The 18,568-nt window shown below is 32.6% G+C and overlaps 2 protein-coding genes and 1 non-coding gene across 3 annotated transcripts in view; all 3 read right to left on the minus strand.

The window, feature by feature from the left end:
* Positions 1–882: 882 nt before the first annotated feature.
* Positions 883–7,717, minus strand: LOC144848517 (trophoblast glycoprotein-like). The gene is made up of 3 exons (XM_078705302.1): positions 7,575–7,717; positions 4,108–5,295; positions 883–976 (listed from the first exon to the last, which is right to left on the minus strand). The coding sequence occupies exon 2, from the start codon at positions 5,264–5,266 to the stop codon at positions 4,115–4,117; it is 1,152 nt and encodes a 383-aa protein (XP_078561428.1). The 5' UTR covers positions 5,267–5,295; positions 7,575–7,717; the 3' UTR covers positions 883–976; positions 4,108–4,114.
* Positions 7,718–9,723: 2,006 nt separating this feature from the next.
* LOC144848509 (1-aminocyclopropane-1-carboxylate synthase-like protein 1) overlaps positions 9,724–18,568 on the minus strand; it is a 60,071-nt gene continuing 51,226 nt past the window's right edge. The window contains exons 5-12 of the mRNA XM_078705291.1: positions 14,974–15,071; positions 14,784–14,861; positions 14,198–14,298; positions 13,475–13,616; positions 12,747–12,888; positions 12,206–12,348; positions 11,756–11,909; positions 9,724–11,266 (exon numbers count right to left, since the gene is read on the minus strand). Coding sequence (XP_078561417.1) covers positions 11,220–11,266; positions 11,756–11,909; positions 12,206–12,348; positions 12,747–12,888; positions 13,475–13,616; positions 14,198–14,298; positions 14,784–14,861; positions 14,974–15,071 — 905 coding nt within the window. The 3' untranslated portion in view covers positions 9,724–11,219. The remainder of the gene's footprint in view (positions 11,267–11,755; positions 11,910–12,205; positions 12,349–12,746; positions 12,889–13,474; positions 13,617–14,197; positions 14,299–14,783; positions 14,862–14,973; positions 15,072–18,568) is intronic.
* Trnav-aac (transfer RNA valine (anticodon AAC)) lies at positions 17,561–17,633 on the minus strand. The gene has a single exon. It is a non-coding gene; the product is annotated as a tRNA-Val (tRNA).

Raw genomic sequence — 18,568 nt, forward strand, 5'->3', positions numbered from 1 at the left:
CCGAGTTGAATTCCGACGAGACAAGTCATCTTGGGATAGCGCCGGGCATAGTTTTTTAGGTTATTGGGAGAACTATATACTGTACATGCATGTTTAATCGTCTTGTCGGGCCTCGTCATATGAAGCTGTCCGAGTTGAGTTTAAGGAGACAATTTCCAATGAAACAAACAAGAAGAATATGTTTTACCACTATGGCCATTCAGGGGATACCCCAATTAAGGGGATGATTTAAGGGTCACAATGGTGTCTCCTATTATATTAGGTTATACTGTAAAAGCATATTTACATAAATCATAACAATAAATATTAAATACACTAAATATTACAAGGTTTCATAGAAATAGTTCTCACAAGGTGAATTGTAAAATGTGTTACAGTACAAAGATTTAATAGATCATCTATCTAAGTTTTATGGAAATTGTTCATTTTCTTCGGCATCCGTTTCTCTATGGAATGCGTTGCCTTTTGAAATCCGTCAGGCTACTTCCACCAGTGTCTTCAAATCTCTCCTCAAAACCCACCTTTTTAATTTGTAATTTTTCTAAATTTTTCTGTCTTTGTAAAGCGCATTGAGGCTTTCAGCATAATGCGCTATATCAAGTACCAGTTATTATTATTATTATTATTTAAATGCTGATACAAGTTCGGTTTAAAAATAACATTACAAAATGACAATCGTTCGAAAAGACCTGATTTCTGTAATCTTAATACTCGGAAAATGTAATTATTTTGTAGTCTACACTATCAAACTTTATGTGACAACAAAATGTGATGTGCCCATATATGGACATGATGACATCATATCACTACCATATTTAGGTATATATACACGGTATATCACTACCATATTTGGGCACAAATTTGTTTATAGTTTGATAGTGAGACAGTTTAACAGTACGTTATTCAGTTTTCTACTTCAGTACTCAAGTTGTGCAATTCCTCAACTTCATTCTGAACTATATTTTCCTTGATTAATCTAAAGAAAAACAAAGCACAACAGTTAATTGGCATTAAAAAAGTAATTTGTTCATGTTCACATGATAATTATTGTCTAATAGAATGATATTTTGAAAGAAAGCAAATTTAGTCAAAGCAACAATGAATGTGTACAAGAAACAAATTCTAATTCTGTCGCTAAATTAGATTTTAGTGAGTATTAAACATAAGAATGATATTTTAACAGAATCATTGATGAAAAACTGAACAATTTTCCCCCTTTTATTGAATACTCTAATAAAACAATTTGTCATGCTGCTCCAAAATTTGGGGTTGGTTGATTTTATGGTTATTAATCGTCAACAAGACCATAGCCACCAGTATGGTCAACCTACTTTTAGGGGCCTTCGATAACCCTATGGCCCGCAAAGAGATTGTCCCCTTTTCTTGCGACCACCTCACCATTTTTATTCCTCGTGGATACAGCACTGACATAGTCAATTTGGGGGAAAATTGTTAATATTCAATATTGTGTTTCAGTCACAATTCATAATTCTCATAAAATTGTCATCATTGATAACAACATACTGCAGGCTTGCTTTGAAGTAGAGTTAATTTTTAAACAAAATCCATAACTTGTAATATTATATTGCCATTATTCAACCACTTGTGACAGAACAAATAACAAAATCAAACACTTCACATTTAACTCAATTATAAACTGCTGTTTACATCTTTTTACTACAGTAGATAGATCTATTTCCACTATTTATCTTGAATCGCCGAAGTATGCCACTTGTCAAAAATCAATAACGCACACTTTGTGGCACGGACACAAGAGATATGAAGATGAGAATTTGAAGAGTTAATCCCGTAGCGACAGGAAACAACTACCGCGATTTGCATGCGTCACGCATTAAATTTTCAAATGATACATGAAAAACAATCTCCACGGGGTTTAAATTTATTGATTGTTCTAATTTTTCTAATAGATTTGTAACACAGGGACAGTATGTCATTTAAACATTAATGTTTTTTTACAAGTACATCGTACAAGTACATGTTATCTATTTCATGCAATGTTTTTTTTGCAATGTTTTTTTTAGTGTCTAGGATATGCTTGATCAATAATGCTTGACTTGTTTTTCATGTAGTATCTAGAGTATGTTAAAGCTTATGAATATTAAAGGATATTTACGGTGGTCGATTTCTGATTTATTGAATGTTTAACGATGTATTCACTTCCATAGAAAAAAAAATGTTTTCACATATACTGTTAAAAGACGAAATGAATGGTTAAATTCAACCAAAAACCTATTGGCTGGCAGTCAATGTGACTATTTTTTCTTTAAATTACAGTTTTTCAGGTAAATAGTTTTCTGACCCATTTATTTGGTCAAATATGAATGTGAATATTAAAAGTATTAATACATGACATCAAATGGCATATATATAAAAAAAAATTAGACCAGTACTTGAAACATAAAGTAAAGTCTATCTAGAAATCTAGATCAAAATGATAGGTACATTTATTGATAATATAATTTAATTATCCATTCATTTCTCTTTAGATTCTGTGGTAATGTATAGAGTAGAGTATGTCAGCTACATTTTAATGGTGGTACAGTACAGTAGCAACAAATTGTATTCTCCCTTAACTTCTGATTAATCTGAATTTGGAGTTAGGAAATATAGTTTTTCATTGTCTATACAATTGAAACGGAATGGTGTATGTATGTGTATGTGTGTATGTTTATATATATATAATTTACAGTATGATTTATATATATACATCTATTATTATTATTACTATTATATACTATTATTTATTAGTAATTAAATTCTATCATAATATGATTTGTTTGATTTGAATAAAATTGAAATCTTTCAGTTATACAGGGAGTAGAGCTACAGTAGATGAAGTTGCCTTTTCTCTTCTTCCTTTTTTATCCAATTATTTTAATGTTTTATATTATAATGTAATGTTTATGTATTTTTTTTTTTTGGATGAATAAAGAAAGAAATCAAAGATGGTATAATGTACAGTAGCATTTGACTACTAGAGTACTAGTGCTATACTGGTAAAAATATTCCCCATAGTAGGGGTTGAATATACTACTGTACTGTAAGTAGTGTACTGTATGTAAAATTAACTAATAATTCCGCCTTATTGAATTAGTGAAAATGACATGTTGTATCAGTAAAGCAAAGCCTATTTCCTCTATGGCATTTAACATGCTGTGAGGCCTATACCATACCAGTTGTGTTTCTATTATAGAAAATTAATATTGATAGAACACTGCGTCTACTACCATGGATATTTTATAGGTCCATGTCACTACTACAGTATTACTTTACTATAACTAGGTTACTCTCTGTTGATAATTATTTAATCATGTTTTTATTTATAAAAGGAATGTTTAATACTGTAATCATTAAAGTACAGTATCCAGTTAAATATATTGGTAGACTTACAGTACGGCACTCACAACATTGTCGGTTAAAATTTGAAAATTACTGTAGACTAGTAGCAGTTTACTGTACCTGTCAAATATGGTTACAGATCTAAGTGAATTCATGATGACCTCTCTGCGACCCGATTGTGATGTATAGAATAAATTTTAAATTTATACAAATTTACGTTTAAACATAGCCGAATTTGACCAATCACGACACGATGGATTATCCAAACTGTCCTCTGTGACTGGTTACATTTACAGTAACTCATTTACTGTACATCCTTACCTTGGGAATACATATAAAGGAGAAATAAAAGGGAGAATGGTGTGTTTTAACAACGAAAAAGATTATGACAAGTTAAACTTAAAGTGAAAATTGTTTAACTAATAATAATCTTTTTCGTTGACTTAATGACGTATATTGTATTTTGAGGGAGCCTGTGGAAATAGAGTAGTTTACTGTACTCCAGCTTGGGGGAGGGATAATTTGTAATGGCTATTAGGGCTTACTGGCTAATATCAGGAGTCCAGGAGCTTATAGAGGCCCTTGAGTAGGGCCCGGAAAGAAAAAAAACATTAAAATATGTCTAAAAAGGCTAAAACGCCAGAGGTCTCAATCATTGGAAGGCCAATTAGAGTCCATAAACGAGGGGCCTCACACATCTGCGTTACTGTTTTTTTATGGAATCTGTACCACTGTACCGTAACTTACCTAAAAACTAAACATCAACAGCAGGCGTCTCTGGTATGTATGGGTTGTCCATGTCTGTGTATCCTCCCTTGTCACTAAGCGTTTCGTGGGCTACGTTGAACATTCTCATGAAATATCCTTTGATCTCACCTCGCCGTAGAAATAGAATAACCATTGCAAGTATAGCTACAATACCAAACACAACACAGAGGGCAATGTACGATGCGTAAAGCGTTTCGTTTGGATTTTCCGGCTCTATATCATAGCATAAATCTCTGAGGTCGTTAATAGGATCTAATTCTAACAGTTTTCGACCAGAGTTCCTTTTGGGTGATTCGTCACTACACGTGTAATTTTCCCGATTACTAACAAAAGAACTTTCGTTTATCCACGTAGCAAAGTTGTATAAACGACAATTACAGGTGAAAGGGTTTCCTGAGAAATCGATCGTGGTGTTAGGGAAATGTTTAAAATCGTTGACAACATCTTTTTCGACATTTTGAAGATTGTTTTCACTCAGGCTCAGTTTTATCAGACCCGGCAAATGCGTCTTGTTGAAGGTCCCTGGGAACAATATCTCCAGGGATGTACTACGCAAAGATATATTTTTAATGTTCGGTTTACTTCCTTTGCCGGTCAAGCTAAAGTTAAATGTTGTCGGCAGAAGTCCGCCACTGAAATCGTTATTATCAAGTATTATATTTTCCAAAGATGTTGTATGTGATTTTCGGAGTGCCCTACCGACAAGACTTGCATATGTACCGTTATAAAACGCATTTCTCATACTCAATGTCTTTAATGTGCTTAATCCTTTAATGAGTCTACTTCCATTTAAAACTAATTTATTGTTGTCCAGTATAAGAACCTCTAGAACTTTAAAATCTGTATGTATGAAGGCACTTTCATTCACGTCTTTTATCTCATTATTGGTCAGGTTTAAAACCGTTAGTTGCAACATTTCTTTGTTTAAAAAATTTGCTGTAAGATTTTCGATGTTATTACCACTTATATGCAGCTCGGCTGTGTTATCTGGTAGGGATTCCTTATCTGGTATTCCTTTACCATTGCATACAAGTTTCAACAAATTATTTTGCAGATCAGTACAATCACACGAACTTGCAAGTGTGGTGCAGTTCAGACCAGAAACAACAGGGATTGCGAATAGGAGTAGAAGTAACATCGTCAGGCCTCTGACCACTTCAAATATTACTGAAAATAACAAAGAATCATTTATTTAAGTTTTCACCACAGAATTTCTTACACAATCAAAAACAGAAAGAAATTTAACAATGTATTAATTGGCATGGAGGAATGATTTGAATTCCTCCATGGTATTAGCAAGGCAAAAGGACACTGAGCTTGCCTTGCCAAGATAGGAACTCGTAACTGTCCTTTGATCTTATGTCTGGCTGCAAATACCAACAGAACTACTGTATTCTCCACAGTGCGCAGTGTCTGTTTAAGGGGCGTGGAACTGATTGTGTTGCAGCCACATATAAACTCTTTGATCTCTGTAGCTCAGCATCCTGCTTGTTGTTAGATTGCCATGGGTTATTAAATATTGAACTGGAATGTATTTTCTAATAAAATCAGTGGATCTTTTGGGTTTCAGTAATTCTGTAAGCTAGTTTCTGGTAGTGGGGAGAGAAGTTGGGACACACCCTAGGGACATGCCCTCCCATTTTTGACAGCTAAAATGAAAATTATGAACTACTTGATATTAATATTTTAACTATTAATATTATACGTTAAAGTTCCCCCTTGTCTGGATCTTCCCATGGTAGGCAACCATTCACAATTATCCATACCGTAAGAAGGTAACTACATTTTCTTTACTTGTTAATCTGTAGGGCCTATTAGAGTAAAATAATTAATAATAAATGAAATGGGGCATATGTAATTGATGTATTGTCCTCCTGAAAAAATAATTCTTAAAACATTTTTTGTTGAATATTCCATTTTAATGTAACATAATAGTTATCTACTTTGACCAAAAATTGGATCGAAAAAAAAAAGTATTTACCTGAAAAAAATGTAATTTAAAGAAAAAAATGGTCAAATTGGCTGCCATGGATTTTTGGTTGAATTTAACCATTTATTTTGTTATTTTATAAGTGAAAACATAATTTTTTTTCTATGGAAGTGATTAACTTTATTAAAACTACTATAACATATTCAAAGTCTGATTTAATTAATCTTCATTTTTCATGTTTTTGGGGGACAATACAAAAGAAATAAAAAAGATTTAAAAAGTTGAGTTTTCAGAGCAGCCTTCATTAATCAGTTTATTGCAGTGACTGTCTCATAAAGTTTTACAGTACATTGAAGCAAACTAAAATCATAAGTTACTGCAGTAAATATAGTTACTGCAGTAGAATAACTTGAAATAATTTCATTTGCAATTTCAAGAATTTCCACTTGGTCTCCATTTCAAGAATTCTGCAGAAAGTAATTAAAATACCACCCATACTTTAATGTATTGACTGTGTATAGTCATGTCTTTGAAATGTTAATCCTGTTATAGAATAACCACAAGCAGTTATAAACAAGGGAGGTGTGAACACCTTTTTAAATGTCTTTGTTCTTTAATTCCATACAGCACACTATCAATAAAATGTTAACATCCAGGTGAAAGGTCATTGATGTACCTTAAGTACCCTAATAAAATAACATCCTATCTCTTGTCACAAACCATATAAGTGACAAATTGACCTTTAAAAGGTCACATTCAGATCAGCTATATCTAATGATCAGTTTCAGGGCAATGACTATAATTTCTAAAAGCTTGTATAATGCTTATTGTCTGGGCGTTTACAGATGTATGCATTTCAATTATGTGTTTGTTTGTGTTTCTTGCTTTAGTTAAATCGATAGGAAAGAACTGTAACTTTGAATGGAAGCGTTTTAGTACAAAGTGGTATCATTAACAATTTTATTTTCTTATTTTGATAAACTTGTTAATGTAACTCCTCCAATTGAAACTACTTTTGTACAGATTTTGTTTTTATTTTTCCATATTTTGTGTTTATTTTGAATAACAAAATAAATGAACATTGTGCATTTAGCCACAATCTATTTAAATTATAAATAAAAGTTTTAGATAATTTAATATTTGTTTTAATGGTGAATATATATTAAATACATACAGTACAGTACCTTATTTATTGACTAAAATGACATTATAATATTATATCAAAAAATTAAAATTGTTAGTAGCCTTAAATCTGGGGGCCTTTTTGGTTGAAAAACTATTTTAGTATTATATCCGTTTATATTTAATGAAACTTTACAAATAAGTGAGAACAACGATTAAATTCTATTGCTAAAGTTTTAGCCTAGAGGCTAAGCACGGTTCGACCACAACACCTACGCATGCACACGAACAATGAAAGGACCACAACAACTTCGCAAGGCGATAGTTTTACAACACATATGGTGGGGCTTAAAGTTAAAACTAAACATACTGTTATATAACGCATTATACTTACAGTACTATAACAATATCAGTCTCGATTTACTTCTGTTTTACTAATATAAACTTCAAAGCATAGCATGGCAAATCTACAATAGCTTCTCTTCTTTCCTCTGTTTTATTTTAGCTGCTTTATCTAGAGACTTTACTGACAATATCCTTTTGACAGCCGCAGCTCTACATAAGTTTGTATACTTATTCATTGGTCGTATGAGGGCAGTAGATACATTTTGGGCCCAGGTTAACTTTTTCCACACTTTAAATAATTATTCTGTCGTATGGTTTTCATAGTTATCTTCATAGGCACCATTTTTATCTTAAATATTTCCTCTACGTTTTCATTAATGTAAATCATATTTTACATAGTCTATCTTTGCGTGCAATATTAAGAAACAAACAATTTAAAATAAAACGTTTTCGTGCTGTCTATTCATACACATTTCAATTCAATTTCGGTGCTCAATAATTTGTAGTGGGCTACTAAAGTTTATGAATTCAGTATTTCAATAAACACCTTCTTATTTCGGTATTTAAATAATTAAATTCCAAGAAAAATCTGTACGAATTGCGCGCATATTATTTTATAGCGATGCTTAGGCCTACTTCGACGTTAGCAGATTAAACAATTCAATTCTATACATTTTATTTCTTTTATTTTTTAAGTACACAACAAAGATGCTAGTATAATAAAGTGCTTAAAAGTATCAAGATTAAAGTAGCACTTATTTAACTGCAATAGTTCTATCAAGGCGCAATAAGTCAAGATAAATATAACATTCAATCCTATAAATAATAAAGTCAAGATTGAGGAAACATTTCTTCTGCGATATATTAGAACTTATTTGATACTTATGCGATACTTATTCGACCGATTCATAGTGAAGTAAGTCAAGATCGGTGAAGCATTTATTCGACTGACAGTCCAATTATTTTACTGAAGTGCAAGATCAAGGCAGCACTTATTCGACTGCAATACTTAAACCGAAGTGCTTAGGGAAATAATTCAAGATCAAGGCAGCACTTATTCGACTGCAATACTTATTAAACCGAAGTGCTTAGGGAAATAATGCAAGATTGAGAAAGTACTTATATTCGACTGTGATACTTATTAAACCGAGAGGCTCAGTGAAATAAATCAAGATTGAGTCAGCACTTATTCGACTGTGATATTTATTGAACCGAGGTGCTTAGTGAAATAAGTAAAATCTGAGGCAGTACTTTAATATTCGACTGTGATACTTATTAAACCGAAGTACTTATTCGACTGTGATACTTATTAAACCGAAGTACTTATTCGACTGTGATACTTATTAAACCGCAGTGCTTAGTGAAATCAATCAAGATTGAGGCAGCACTTATTCGACTGTGATACTTATTAAACCAAGGGGCTTAGTGAAATAAATCAAGATTGAGTCAGCACTTATTAGACTGTGATACTTATTAAACCGAATACTTATTAAACCGAAGTGCTTAGTGAAATAATCAAGATTGAGGCAGCACTTATTCTACTGCAATACCTATTAAACCGAAGTTATTAGTTAAATAAATCAAGATTGAAGCAGCATTTATTCGACTGTGATACTTATTAAACTGAGGGGCTTAGTGAAATAAATCAAGATTGAGTCAGAACTTATTCGACTGTGATACTTATTAAACCAAATACTTATTAAACTGAAGTTGCCTAGCAATATAAATCAAGATTGAGGCAGCACTTATTCTACTGCAATACTTATTAAACCGAAGTGCTTAGTTAAATAAAGCAAGATTGAGGCAGCACTTATTCGACTGTCATACATATAAACCGAAGTGCTTAGTGAAATAAATCAAGACTAAGGCAGCACTCAATTCAACAGGATACTTATTCGACTGCACAGTGAAGTAAGCCAAACAAGATTGATACAGCTGACTTATTCTACTGTGATACTTTATTCAAATAAAGTGCTAATTGAAAGAAATCAAGATTGAGGCAGCACTTATTTGACAGATACGTTTATTTGATCATCAATAGTCACACGTTTATATTATCACAAATTCAAATATAGCAAATCTGAAAAAAAGTGTATATTTTAGTGTACAAATTATTAAAGATGTATTGTCCCCCCAAAACATGAAAAATGAAGATTAATTAAATCAGACTTTGAATAGGTTATTTTGGAGTTCTAATAAAGTTAACCAATTCTGTAAAATGACCAAAAAAATTGTAAAAAAAGTCAACCAAAAACCCATTGGCTGGCAGCCAATTAGACTATTTTTTTGCTTTAAATTACAGTTTTTTCATGTTTTGGTCAAAGTGGATAACTATTATGTGACATTAAAATGGCATACTCAAAACAAATTTTTTTTTAAAGAACTATTTTTTCAGGGGGACAATACATCTTGTTAATATAAATTATTTTGATAAATTACCAAGCTACCAATTTTTATGAAAATGGGTTTAAATTAGTACAAAATGTGAGAAACCTACCTACGCCATGTCAAACTTTTCCTGACCAATGATTAAAAACCAGTGGCGTATGAATAAGTTAATAAAGAGTGTGAAGAGGCTCACTAAGGTGCCAGGAATGTAAATAATTACCTCTGTGTAACTAATTATAATTATATACAATCATGTAATATTCTACACCTTCAATTCCTGAGTTGATTTTATTCTTTAATTCCTGAGTTGATTTTATAATTCTTTAACTCCTGAGTTGAATTTCAGCTTAAAATATTGACCCAATTTTCATTTATAATGCTGAAAGTTTTTTTTGCAGTTGTTAAGTTTAGCACAATATTTCTTTAATATAGATGTATATTATAATTATAAACAGAAACTGATTGATTTAAAGACTAGGTGCGGACAAAAAGTTTCTATTGATCATACATTCCAATAATTATCGATCTATAGTTTCCCCTATGTTTGCTTATAGTTCAAATTACACAGTAAAATCTCTATTCTTTTGTGCACAAATGTTGTTAATAGAGAGGCATTTTTAAATACTATGAAAAATTAACAGTGTGGTAAAAATGACTAAATATAGGTAATATAATATATATATTATATATACCACTAATACTAACTTACTACTACTAATATATTACTTTTTTCTTTTCTGGTGTTTTTATTCAACTTCAGATTTGTATTTTGTGCTATAGAAAAAATTATCCACCGTATACCCACCATCTTTCTTCACTTTCTAGGGAGTCACCAGGCATGTTATTACATTATCTTAAACTACCTAACTACTGAAAAAACTCTGGTTTTTATAGCAGAATTTTTCCAAATTTTATATTTAACCATTTTAAGGGAAATTCATGTTTTTTCATGTTACACATATTTGATTGATGTACAATTAACCAAATATTATATTTAAAATTCATGCCAGTACCGGAGCTTTAAAATTATCATATCTGTTGGAGCAGTACATTCTGCCTGCTTGGCCTATATTCTAACTCTAGAAATCATCACATGCTGAAAATTACTTTTTTTAAGTATTCCCCAATAGGTACAGTACTACCTCAGAGTATGGCAAATATCTCAAGCAAATGACGAATTAACTCTCTGACGCAAAACTATTTTAAAGGACCAGTAGTTATTAAAATTATCATACAATCGATAGTACTTTTTACACTTAAAACATTTTGATTCTTGAGTTGTTTTATAATCATGTGATGTGTAGATTTAGCCTTGTTGAAGTTCAGAACAAACTTTCTTTATACGCTCCATACCTGAAAATAAATCATATGAATAATCATAATACTAATAATAATCATTTTAAATAATGTAAATTAATATGCAATAATCTGTTAGTCAGAGTGTTCTTGGGAAAGTGTTTCAATTTAACTTTATTGTGTTTGTTTAAAAGTTTGTAAGAAAGCTCTGTCAAACTTTATGTGACAAATAATGTGATGTGCCCATATATGGACATGATGATGTAATTTCATTACCATATTTGGGCACATCACACTTTTTTTGTCAAACTAGTTTGATAGTGTAGACAGAGCCTAAGGTTTGTGGTATGTGTTTAAAAGAAGGAAGACATTACATGTCCTTAAAGTTTGTGGGAGAAAATAATGTCATGTTGTGCACTCAACTTGGCATGAGATATTTTAATTAACAAAACACAAAAGAATGAAATTCAGCCAGACCAAGATTACTCTAACGTCAGCAGTCCAAACTCCTATTTTTAAAATCTAATAAAAGTCAAGCTTACTTACTTAATTCAAGCTTAACTTTTTCATCCGCAAAAATAACACGGAACCAGCCAAATTCGTCACTAAAAAAAGCTTGACTTGGGCAGATGTAAACACCAGCTGCAATGAATTTCATCCACAGATCCTCTTCCATTTCTATGGTGTTTTCCTTAAGAAACTGGTAAAGGCAAAGAATTTTAATCATAATGAGCGTGTTTGTTTGTTATTATTTATTTATACTGGTGACCTCTTCAGTCAAAGACTGGTCTCCCAGAGGGCCGATAGTTATGATAAGTGGCTGTGATGTACTAGGTACATATGAGCTAGATGTGTGCACTGGACCTACAGTTTATATTCTTTATCCGAAACACTTGTTCCACCACCAGAACCATAGAGCGAGTGAGGGTAACAGGGAAAGAGAAAATGCATGCATAAATTGAGTACAAAAATTGTAAAATATCAAAGTGTATGTACCTTCCTAAAATCACAATAGACATAAAGACCACTGCACGCCTCTAAATACGGGACACCTATAGATTTAAGTTCCCGGGTCACAAGTTCATAACCTTCTTTCAACCTCTTCTGATTGGTTTGATAGTACACATTGTCTACCCAATCTGAAAAATAATTTTACCAAAAACAGTGATAATTTTAAAACTATTCTTTCAATAATTCACCAAAATTAAACAAAATGGCCTGAAGTTCTAGCATGACAAACAGAATCTGAATGTGATGTAGTGATGTGATAAAAAACAATGCCATTATTGTTATAGATCATTTTGTTTATTTATTTTATTCAACCTTATTTATAGAGGGTGACTCTGAACAGCGTATGCTCACAATCAAGGGGCCCTCATGATGAGTTATGATAACTGTCTGTGTGTGACCGGGGTAACACCCTACTTCTCTCGAAAGATGTACTAGGTTCTTTAAAGTGCACAAGAGCCAGAGGTGTACACAGACCTACAGTACGGTTTATAATCCTTATCCTACCACCAGAGCGAGTGAGGGTTACCTTCATCTTTTAACATCTTGGACAGCATAATTTGGATAAATCCAGGTATCTGGGTAAAACGACATTGACTCAAAATCTGCTTGCGGACAACATCTGAAAAACCATAGTACAAACCAACACGCATCCCTGACATCGCAAAATCCTATGTAACAATTAAGATGGATATAATTGAAAATAATGAGCGTATAGATGTCCATGTGTGGGCGGGATTTCATATAATCGAAATTAAATAAAAGGATTAAGATTTTATGTCATTTAAACTTTTCTTTCCAGGGATGCAAATTTTTTTCTTGTAGGTAAGCGATGCAGAAATCATCAATTATTCATTATTTTTTATGTGAAAGAATTACAAGATAGCCGACTTCTTAAATATAACTTAACCTAACCCTCTAAATAATCTGTCTCACTATAAAGTATGAAAGAAGTTGCTCATGGGATTCGAACCCCATGGATCGACATGCAAAACCATTTGGCTACAAAAGGCTCGTTTGTATTAGTGAAATGTAGTCAGGTAAATTCTTACATCACACCTAATGCAAACTCAATAAGTTTGCGAAATATAACTAACAAATAATTCATGTTTCTTGCATCGCTTAGATACAAAAAGTATATTACAAGGGATGGAATTTTGTATGTGGTTAAAAACGTGGTTGAATTCTCAAATTATCTGATAATTTTTTACTTTCTTGTACACCTAAATGGCACTTGCACATAGTACTTTACTTTACCTTACTAAAGCCCCAGATAAAATGTGTTCTTTCAGGGTCTGGTATATCTTCTGGTTTGAACTGAAGGATGCTGGTGGTTTGGACACCTTCAACAAAACCACCAGTCAGGTAAATCTCATCAAATATAATATGTAGTGAATGCCTGTCAAAAAATAAGAAGAATATAATTTGGATGCACGGCCTTTATCAACGTATCAATTCTCAATTTTTATGCACAGTGCTTAGAGGTCTCACAAAAGGCGCTACATAGATCCAGAATATTAATATTAATTAATTAACATATCCCTTTCACATCGCCTAGCAAAACTCTAATGACCAATAAGAATGTTTATTATAAATGAATACATTATTATTAATATTATTATTTAAAAAGTGTATGTGGATACAAGTTCTTTAATATTTTTTACCCTACATACAGACAGCGCTACCCATGGACATATTAATTTGAAAATATATATGCCTGCAATGAAGAAGGGGAACTGAGAACACTTTTTTTTTTAGTTTGAGAATAATCAATCATTGGAACACATTTCTATATGATTTAGTAAGTGCAACATCTGTGAAAGTGTTTGAAGCAAAATTTGTATTGGTCAAATAAGGATATGGATAAATACCATTCTGGTCTACGAGGCATAACTGACTGTCGGTCACAAGAGGCACATTAACTATCTTATAAATACCTACACCCAATAATTTTCAAGTTTCATTATTAGTATTACATACTTATTACAGAACTTAAGACAAGCACTGATAACTTCCTTTGAATAAATGACACCAAGAGGATTTTGAGGATTCATGAGGAAAAGACCACGTACATTCAAATCCTGAAAATAAGAAATGAGTTAGGCAATATTAAGTGTATTTACAGAAAAAAAAAGTTAAAATTAAATCTTACAAGTATACAATGGCCTGGGTCCAGAGAGTGGTCTGGCCCTGGTTAAGAGAGTGACCAGGGCCAGGAGGAGGCCCAGGAGCCAAGAGCAAGTGGCCAAAGCCAAGAGAGTGGCCTGGGTCAAGAGAGTGGCCGGGGCCAAGAGAGTGGCCTGGGTCAAGATAGTGACCTGAGTCAAGATAGTGGCCTGGGCCAAGGGAGTGGCCTGCGGCCAAGAGAGTGGCTGATGCCAAGAGAGTTGCCTGGGTTAAGAGAGTGGCCAGGAGCAAGAGAGTGGCCAGGAGCAAGAGAGTGGCCAAGGGCCAAGAGAGTGGCCTGGGCCAAGAGTCTAGACTGCTCAGAGCATGAAACTCCACAGATTGATTTACTGATTGGATGACTGCTTTCTACTGGTGGATATAATGTAAATCAACTGACCTTTGACCTGGCATCTTTTAAACCTTTCTCAAGTTTCTCAGGTGTTAGTTCATACTGTTGAGTTTCATTTTCTCCTATCTGTAATGTAAGGTAGTATAATTTAACCATTTATTTCTTTTTGAAAACATGATACAATCTGAAGGAAAGAGAATACAATAAATCTTGAACCTTAATATCAATTCTAACTTACTTTTGAATACAGATGAACAGGGAAGATGTCAACTTTGGCTCTGAGACAAGAGTCTGTAAGTAGGCCGCCATAGTATGGAGTTGGTGTCAACCACACATCTTCAAGATAAAAATAAATAAAAGAACTAAAATCAAGAACAAAAACAACAAAATCAAATCAAAAGGAATGTACACAAAAATCTAGTTTTTGTCCACTTTTCTATTTCAGAAATTAAACTTTCCAGGTCTAGAAAATATTAATATTTCTTGCTATTTTAGGCGTCTGATCCCGCATTAATGTCAGGATGTGAGATTGTGAGTTTGAATTCAACTCTCACCAAATGACTTACGTTTGCCTCTCTCTCCACCCAGGGTACTCGTGTAATTCCGTAGGATTCTTATGCCCAAAGTGAATCACTTGATATTACACAAACACCAAAAATGTAACAAATTTTCACGACACCCATAACCATGGTATTAACAGCCACTTTAAAAATGGCACCCAAATTGCCTCTGTAACCCTTTGGTCTGTCAACAAGATATTGGTATGAAAATACTCGGAACATAATATATATTTATTCATTGTAATGGAACATTTTGACCAATTTTAACAGAATTTTTATTTTTCTGCACTATTGACCCTTTACCTTGACTCCTACTGTATTTACTAAATGTATGGTCATAGAAATTTAAAAATGGTCTGAAATTGCTCATATCATGTATATTTATATTTATTGTAATGAAATAGTTTGTGAAAAAATGATCAAAGTGAAGTTATTGACCTTTGACCTAATAAACATGAAATTGATGTATAAGCATTAATATTTATTTGATCATGTATCGGCAATTACTTGTGGTAGGGATTAATAAATGGATTTATACATATTATTATCACTTTAGTTTCTTGAATATCTAATTATCTAATTCACATATTTGGTTTTATATATTTTATAAACATTATATACTATATTTATTTATTTATTTTATTTCGAAACTCAACCAACAGCAACAAAAAATTCGCCAATAACAGGAGGGTTAACATACAAAAGCAAAACGGATACAAATAAATTGAATTAAAGATAACTGCCTTGATATTTTTTCATATTCATTGAATCAGTTAAGAACAAAGTTTTAAGTTTATTATAATGTTCAAATGCTATCTTATTATATGTTTATTATTTAGGCATTTGTTCTTTATATTAAAACGTACATTTAACATAAGGAATGACCTGGTTTAATGTTGGAATGGGTCTTGAACTTAGTTATAATGTTATTCTTTATATTAGTGTAATCAATAGTGAATGACCATGTTATAGTGAATGATATCCTGTGATTGTTTGGATCAATGACACCCAATTTTAAAATATATACTGTATGTATTGATCACATAATTAAATGATACAATGCATCATATTCATTGTTATAAATTATTTTACTCACTTAATCTAATTATAAGTACAGTATAAGTAAATACATTTATTTATCTAAGTTCAAGACCCATTCCAACATTAAACCAGGTCATTCCTTATGTTAAATGTACGTTTTATGGTTTGTTTTGGCTTGACAATCGATCAAAAAGTGGGTGAATTACAGCATGCATGTTGGGATTTAAATTATTAGAATCGACTTATTTTTCACGTTTAAAGACAAAAATTGTTATCTCAATAGGACCATCTAGTATTTATTTTTATGTTAATTGTAATTAAATTAGATCTAAAAAAACGTAGAGAATGGGACTTTAATACCTGGATCCATAATACCAAATTCATGTATTAATGTCGTGGTTCCAAACAAATAAAGGTGAATACACTTTGATTCTTTCCTTCTATCCGATTTATTAGTTTCGTATTGTACTCCTGCATCAAATCATTATACAAATCATTTCAAGTACAAGAATTCAAGCCCTCAAGTTATACAACACCAAACGTATGACACAGCATCAACTCGTGATAGCTGACTATTATACCTCTGAATAAAATAAGAACATAGCAAGATCTTAAAACACAACGAACAAAAGAACTCGCACAGCCTTATATCAGAACTATAACATAGCGAGGGCCTGAAACTCAACAAACAAAAGAACCCCGCTCCGCTTACGCACGGCCTATATCACACAGTGTCACCTGTATTCCAATTACAGAATGACTACGCAGCGCCCTCAATACTCAATTAAATTCCAAATCCTTACATTAACTTCAACAAGGACAATAGGGCAAAGCTGTATTAACAAGCACAAATGTGTGATACTCGGGGTACAGCAAAAGAAACTGTAATGACGTCATAAGACAGGATGTGACGTCACATACACATCAATAACCTCGCTACCAAATACGGCTATACGGTACCATCTTCGAGACGTGATATGGCTGCATCTGGTTTGAAATTAAAAAATCCGGCTCTATAGCTTTGAGGACATGTCCCTGTAGTATATTCATGCCAAATCTTAGCTCAATACTACAACGAATAAGGGAGGAATAGTACTTTATAAATCGCACTTTTTGCTCAATAGTGTCCGGATGGAAGAAGAAGTCCTAGACTCAGGTACCCCGAGTAATAAAACGAGATATACTCTATATCATATTACGTTTACAGTATATTTCACCATAAATAGGTTTCGCCAGGGCTCGAACCGGGGACCTTCTGCGTGTTAAGCAGACTTGATAACCACTACACTACGAAACCTCTTACACCAAAAATGTGGGTTACACAAAGTTTTTTAATCCATTTAAATTACAAATAAATATGGTAATAAGCACAAAGCAAAATAAACATGTGTAAAAGTGATAATTACCGATTACACAAAATAAGTATTTTAAAAAATAATGAAAATAAGATATACTATGTATATCATATTGCGTATACAGTACTTTTCACCATAAAGTTTAAAAAAAAAAAGGTTTCGCCCAGGCTCGAACCGGGGACCTTCTGCGTGTTAAGCAAACGTGATAACCACTACGCCAAGAAGCCGCATATAACTACATAACGCTGTGGTGTGTGTCACACATTGTGGCTTCTTAATTAAACAAATTAATTAAGAAAAAAGCATGAATGTGCGATACTCGGGATACAGCAAATGAAGCTGTAATGACGTCATAAGACATGATGTGACGTCACATACACATCAATAACCTCTACCAAATACGGCTATACGGTACCATCTTTGAGACGTGATATGGCTGTATCCAGTTTGAAATTTAAAAATCCAGCTCTAAAGCTTTGAGGACATGTCCCTGTAGTATATTCATGACAAATCCCAGCTCCATACTACAACGAATAAGGGAGGAATAGTACTTTATAAATCGCACTTTTTGCTCAATAGTGTCCGGATGGAAGAAGAAGTCCTAGACTCAGGTACCCCGAGTAATAAAACGAGATATACTCTATATCATATTACGTATACAGTATATTTCACCATAAAGTTTAAGAAAAATAGGTTTCGCCAGGGCTCGAACCGGGGACCTTCTGCGTGTTAAGCAGACTTGATAACCACTACACTATGAAACCTCTTACACCAAAAATGTGGGTTACAAAAAGTTTTTTAATCCATTTAAATTACAAATAAATATGGTAATAAGCACAAAGCAAAATAAACATGTGTAAAAGTGATAATTACCGAT

This window comes from Antedon bifida, chromosome 7, assembly GCF_963402885.1.
Source record: "Antedon bifida chromosome 7, ecAntBifi1.1, whole genome shotgun sequence".
NCBI classification, from domain to species: Eukaryota; Metazoa; Echinodermata; class Crinoidea; order Comatulida; family Antedonidae; genus Antedon; species Antedon bifida.

Coding starts and splice junctions, on each gene's coding strand:
- LOC144848517 (XM_078705302.1), bottom strand. CDS start 5,266: ATGTTACTTCTACTCCTATTCGCAATCCCTGTTGTTTCTGGTCTGAAC.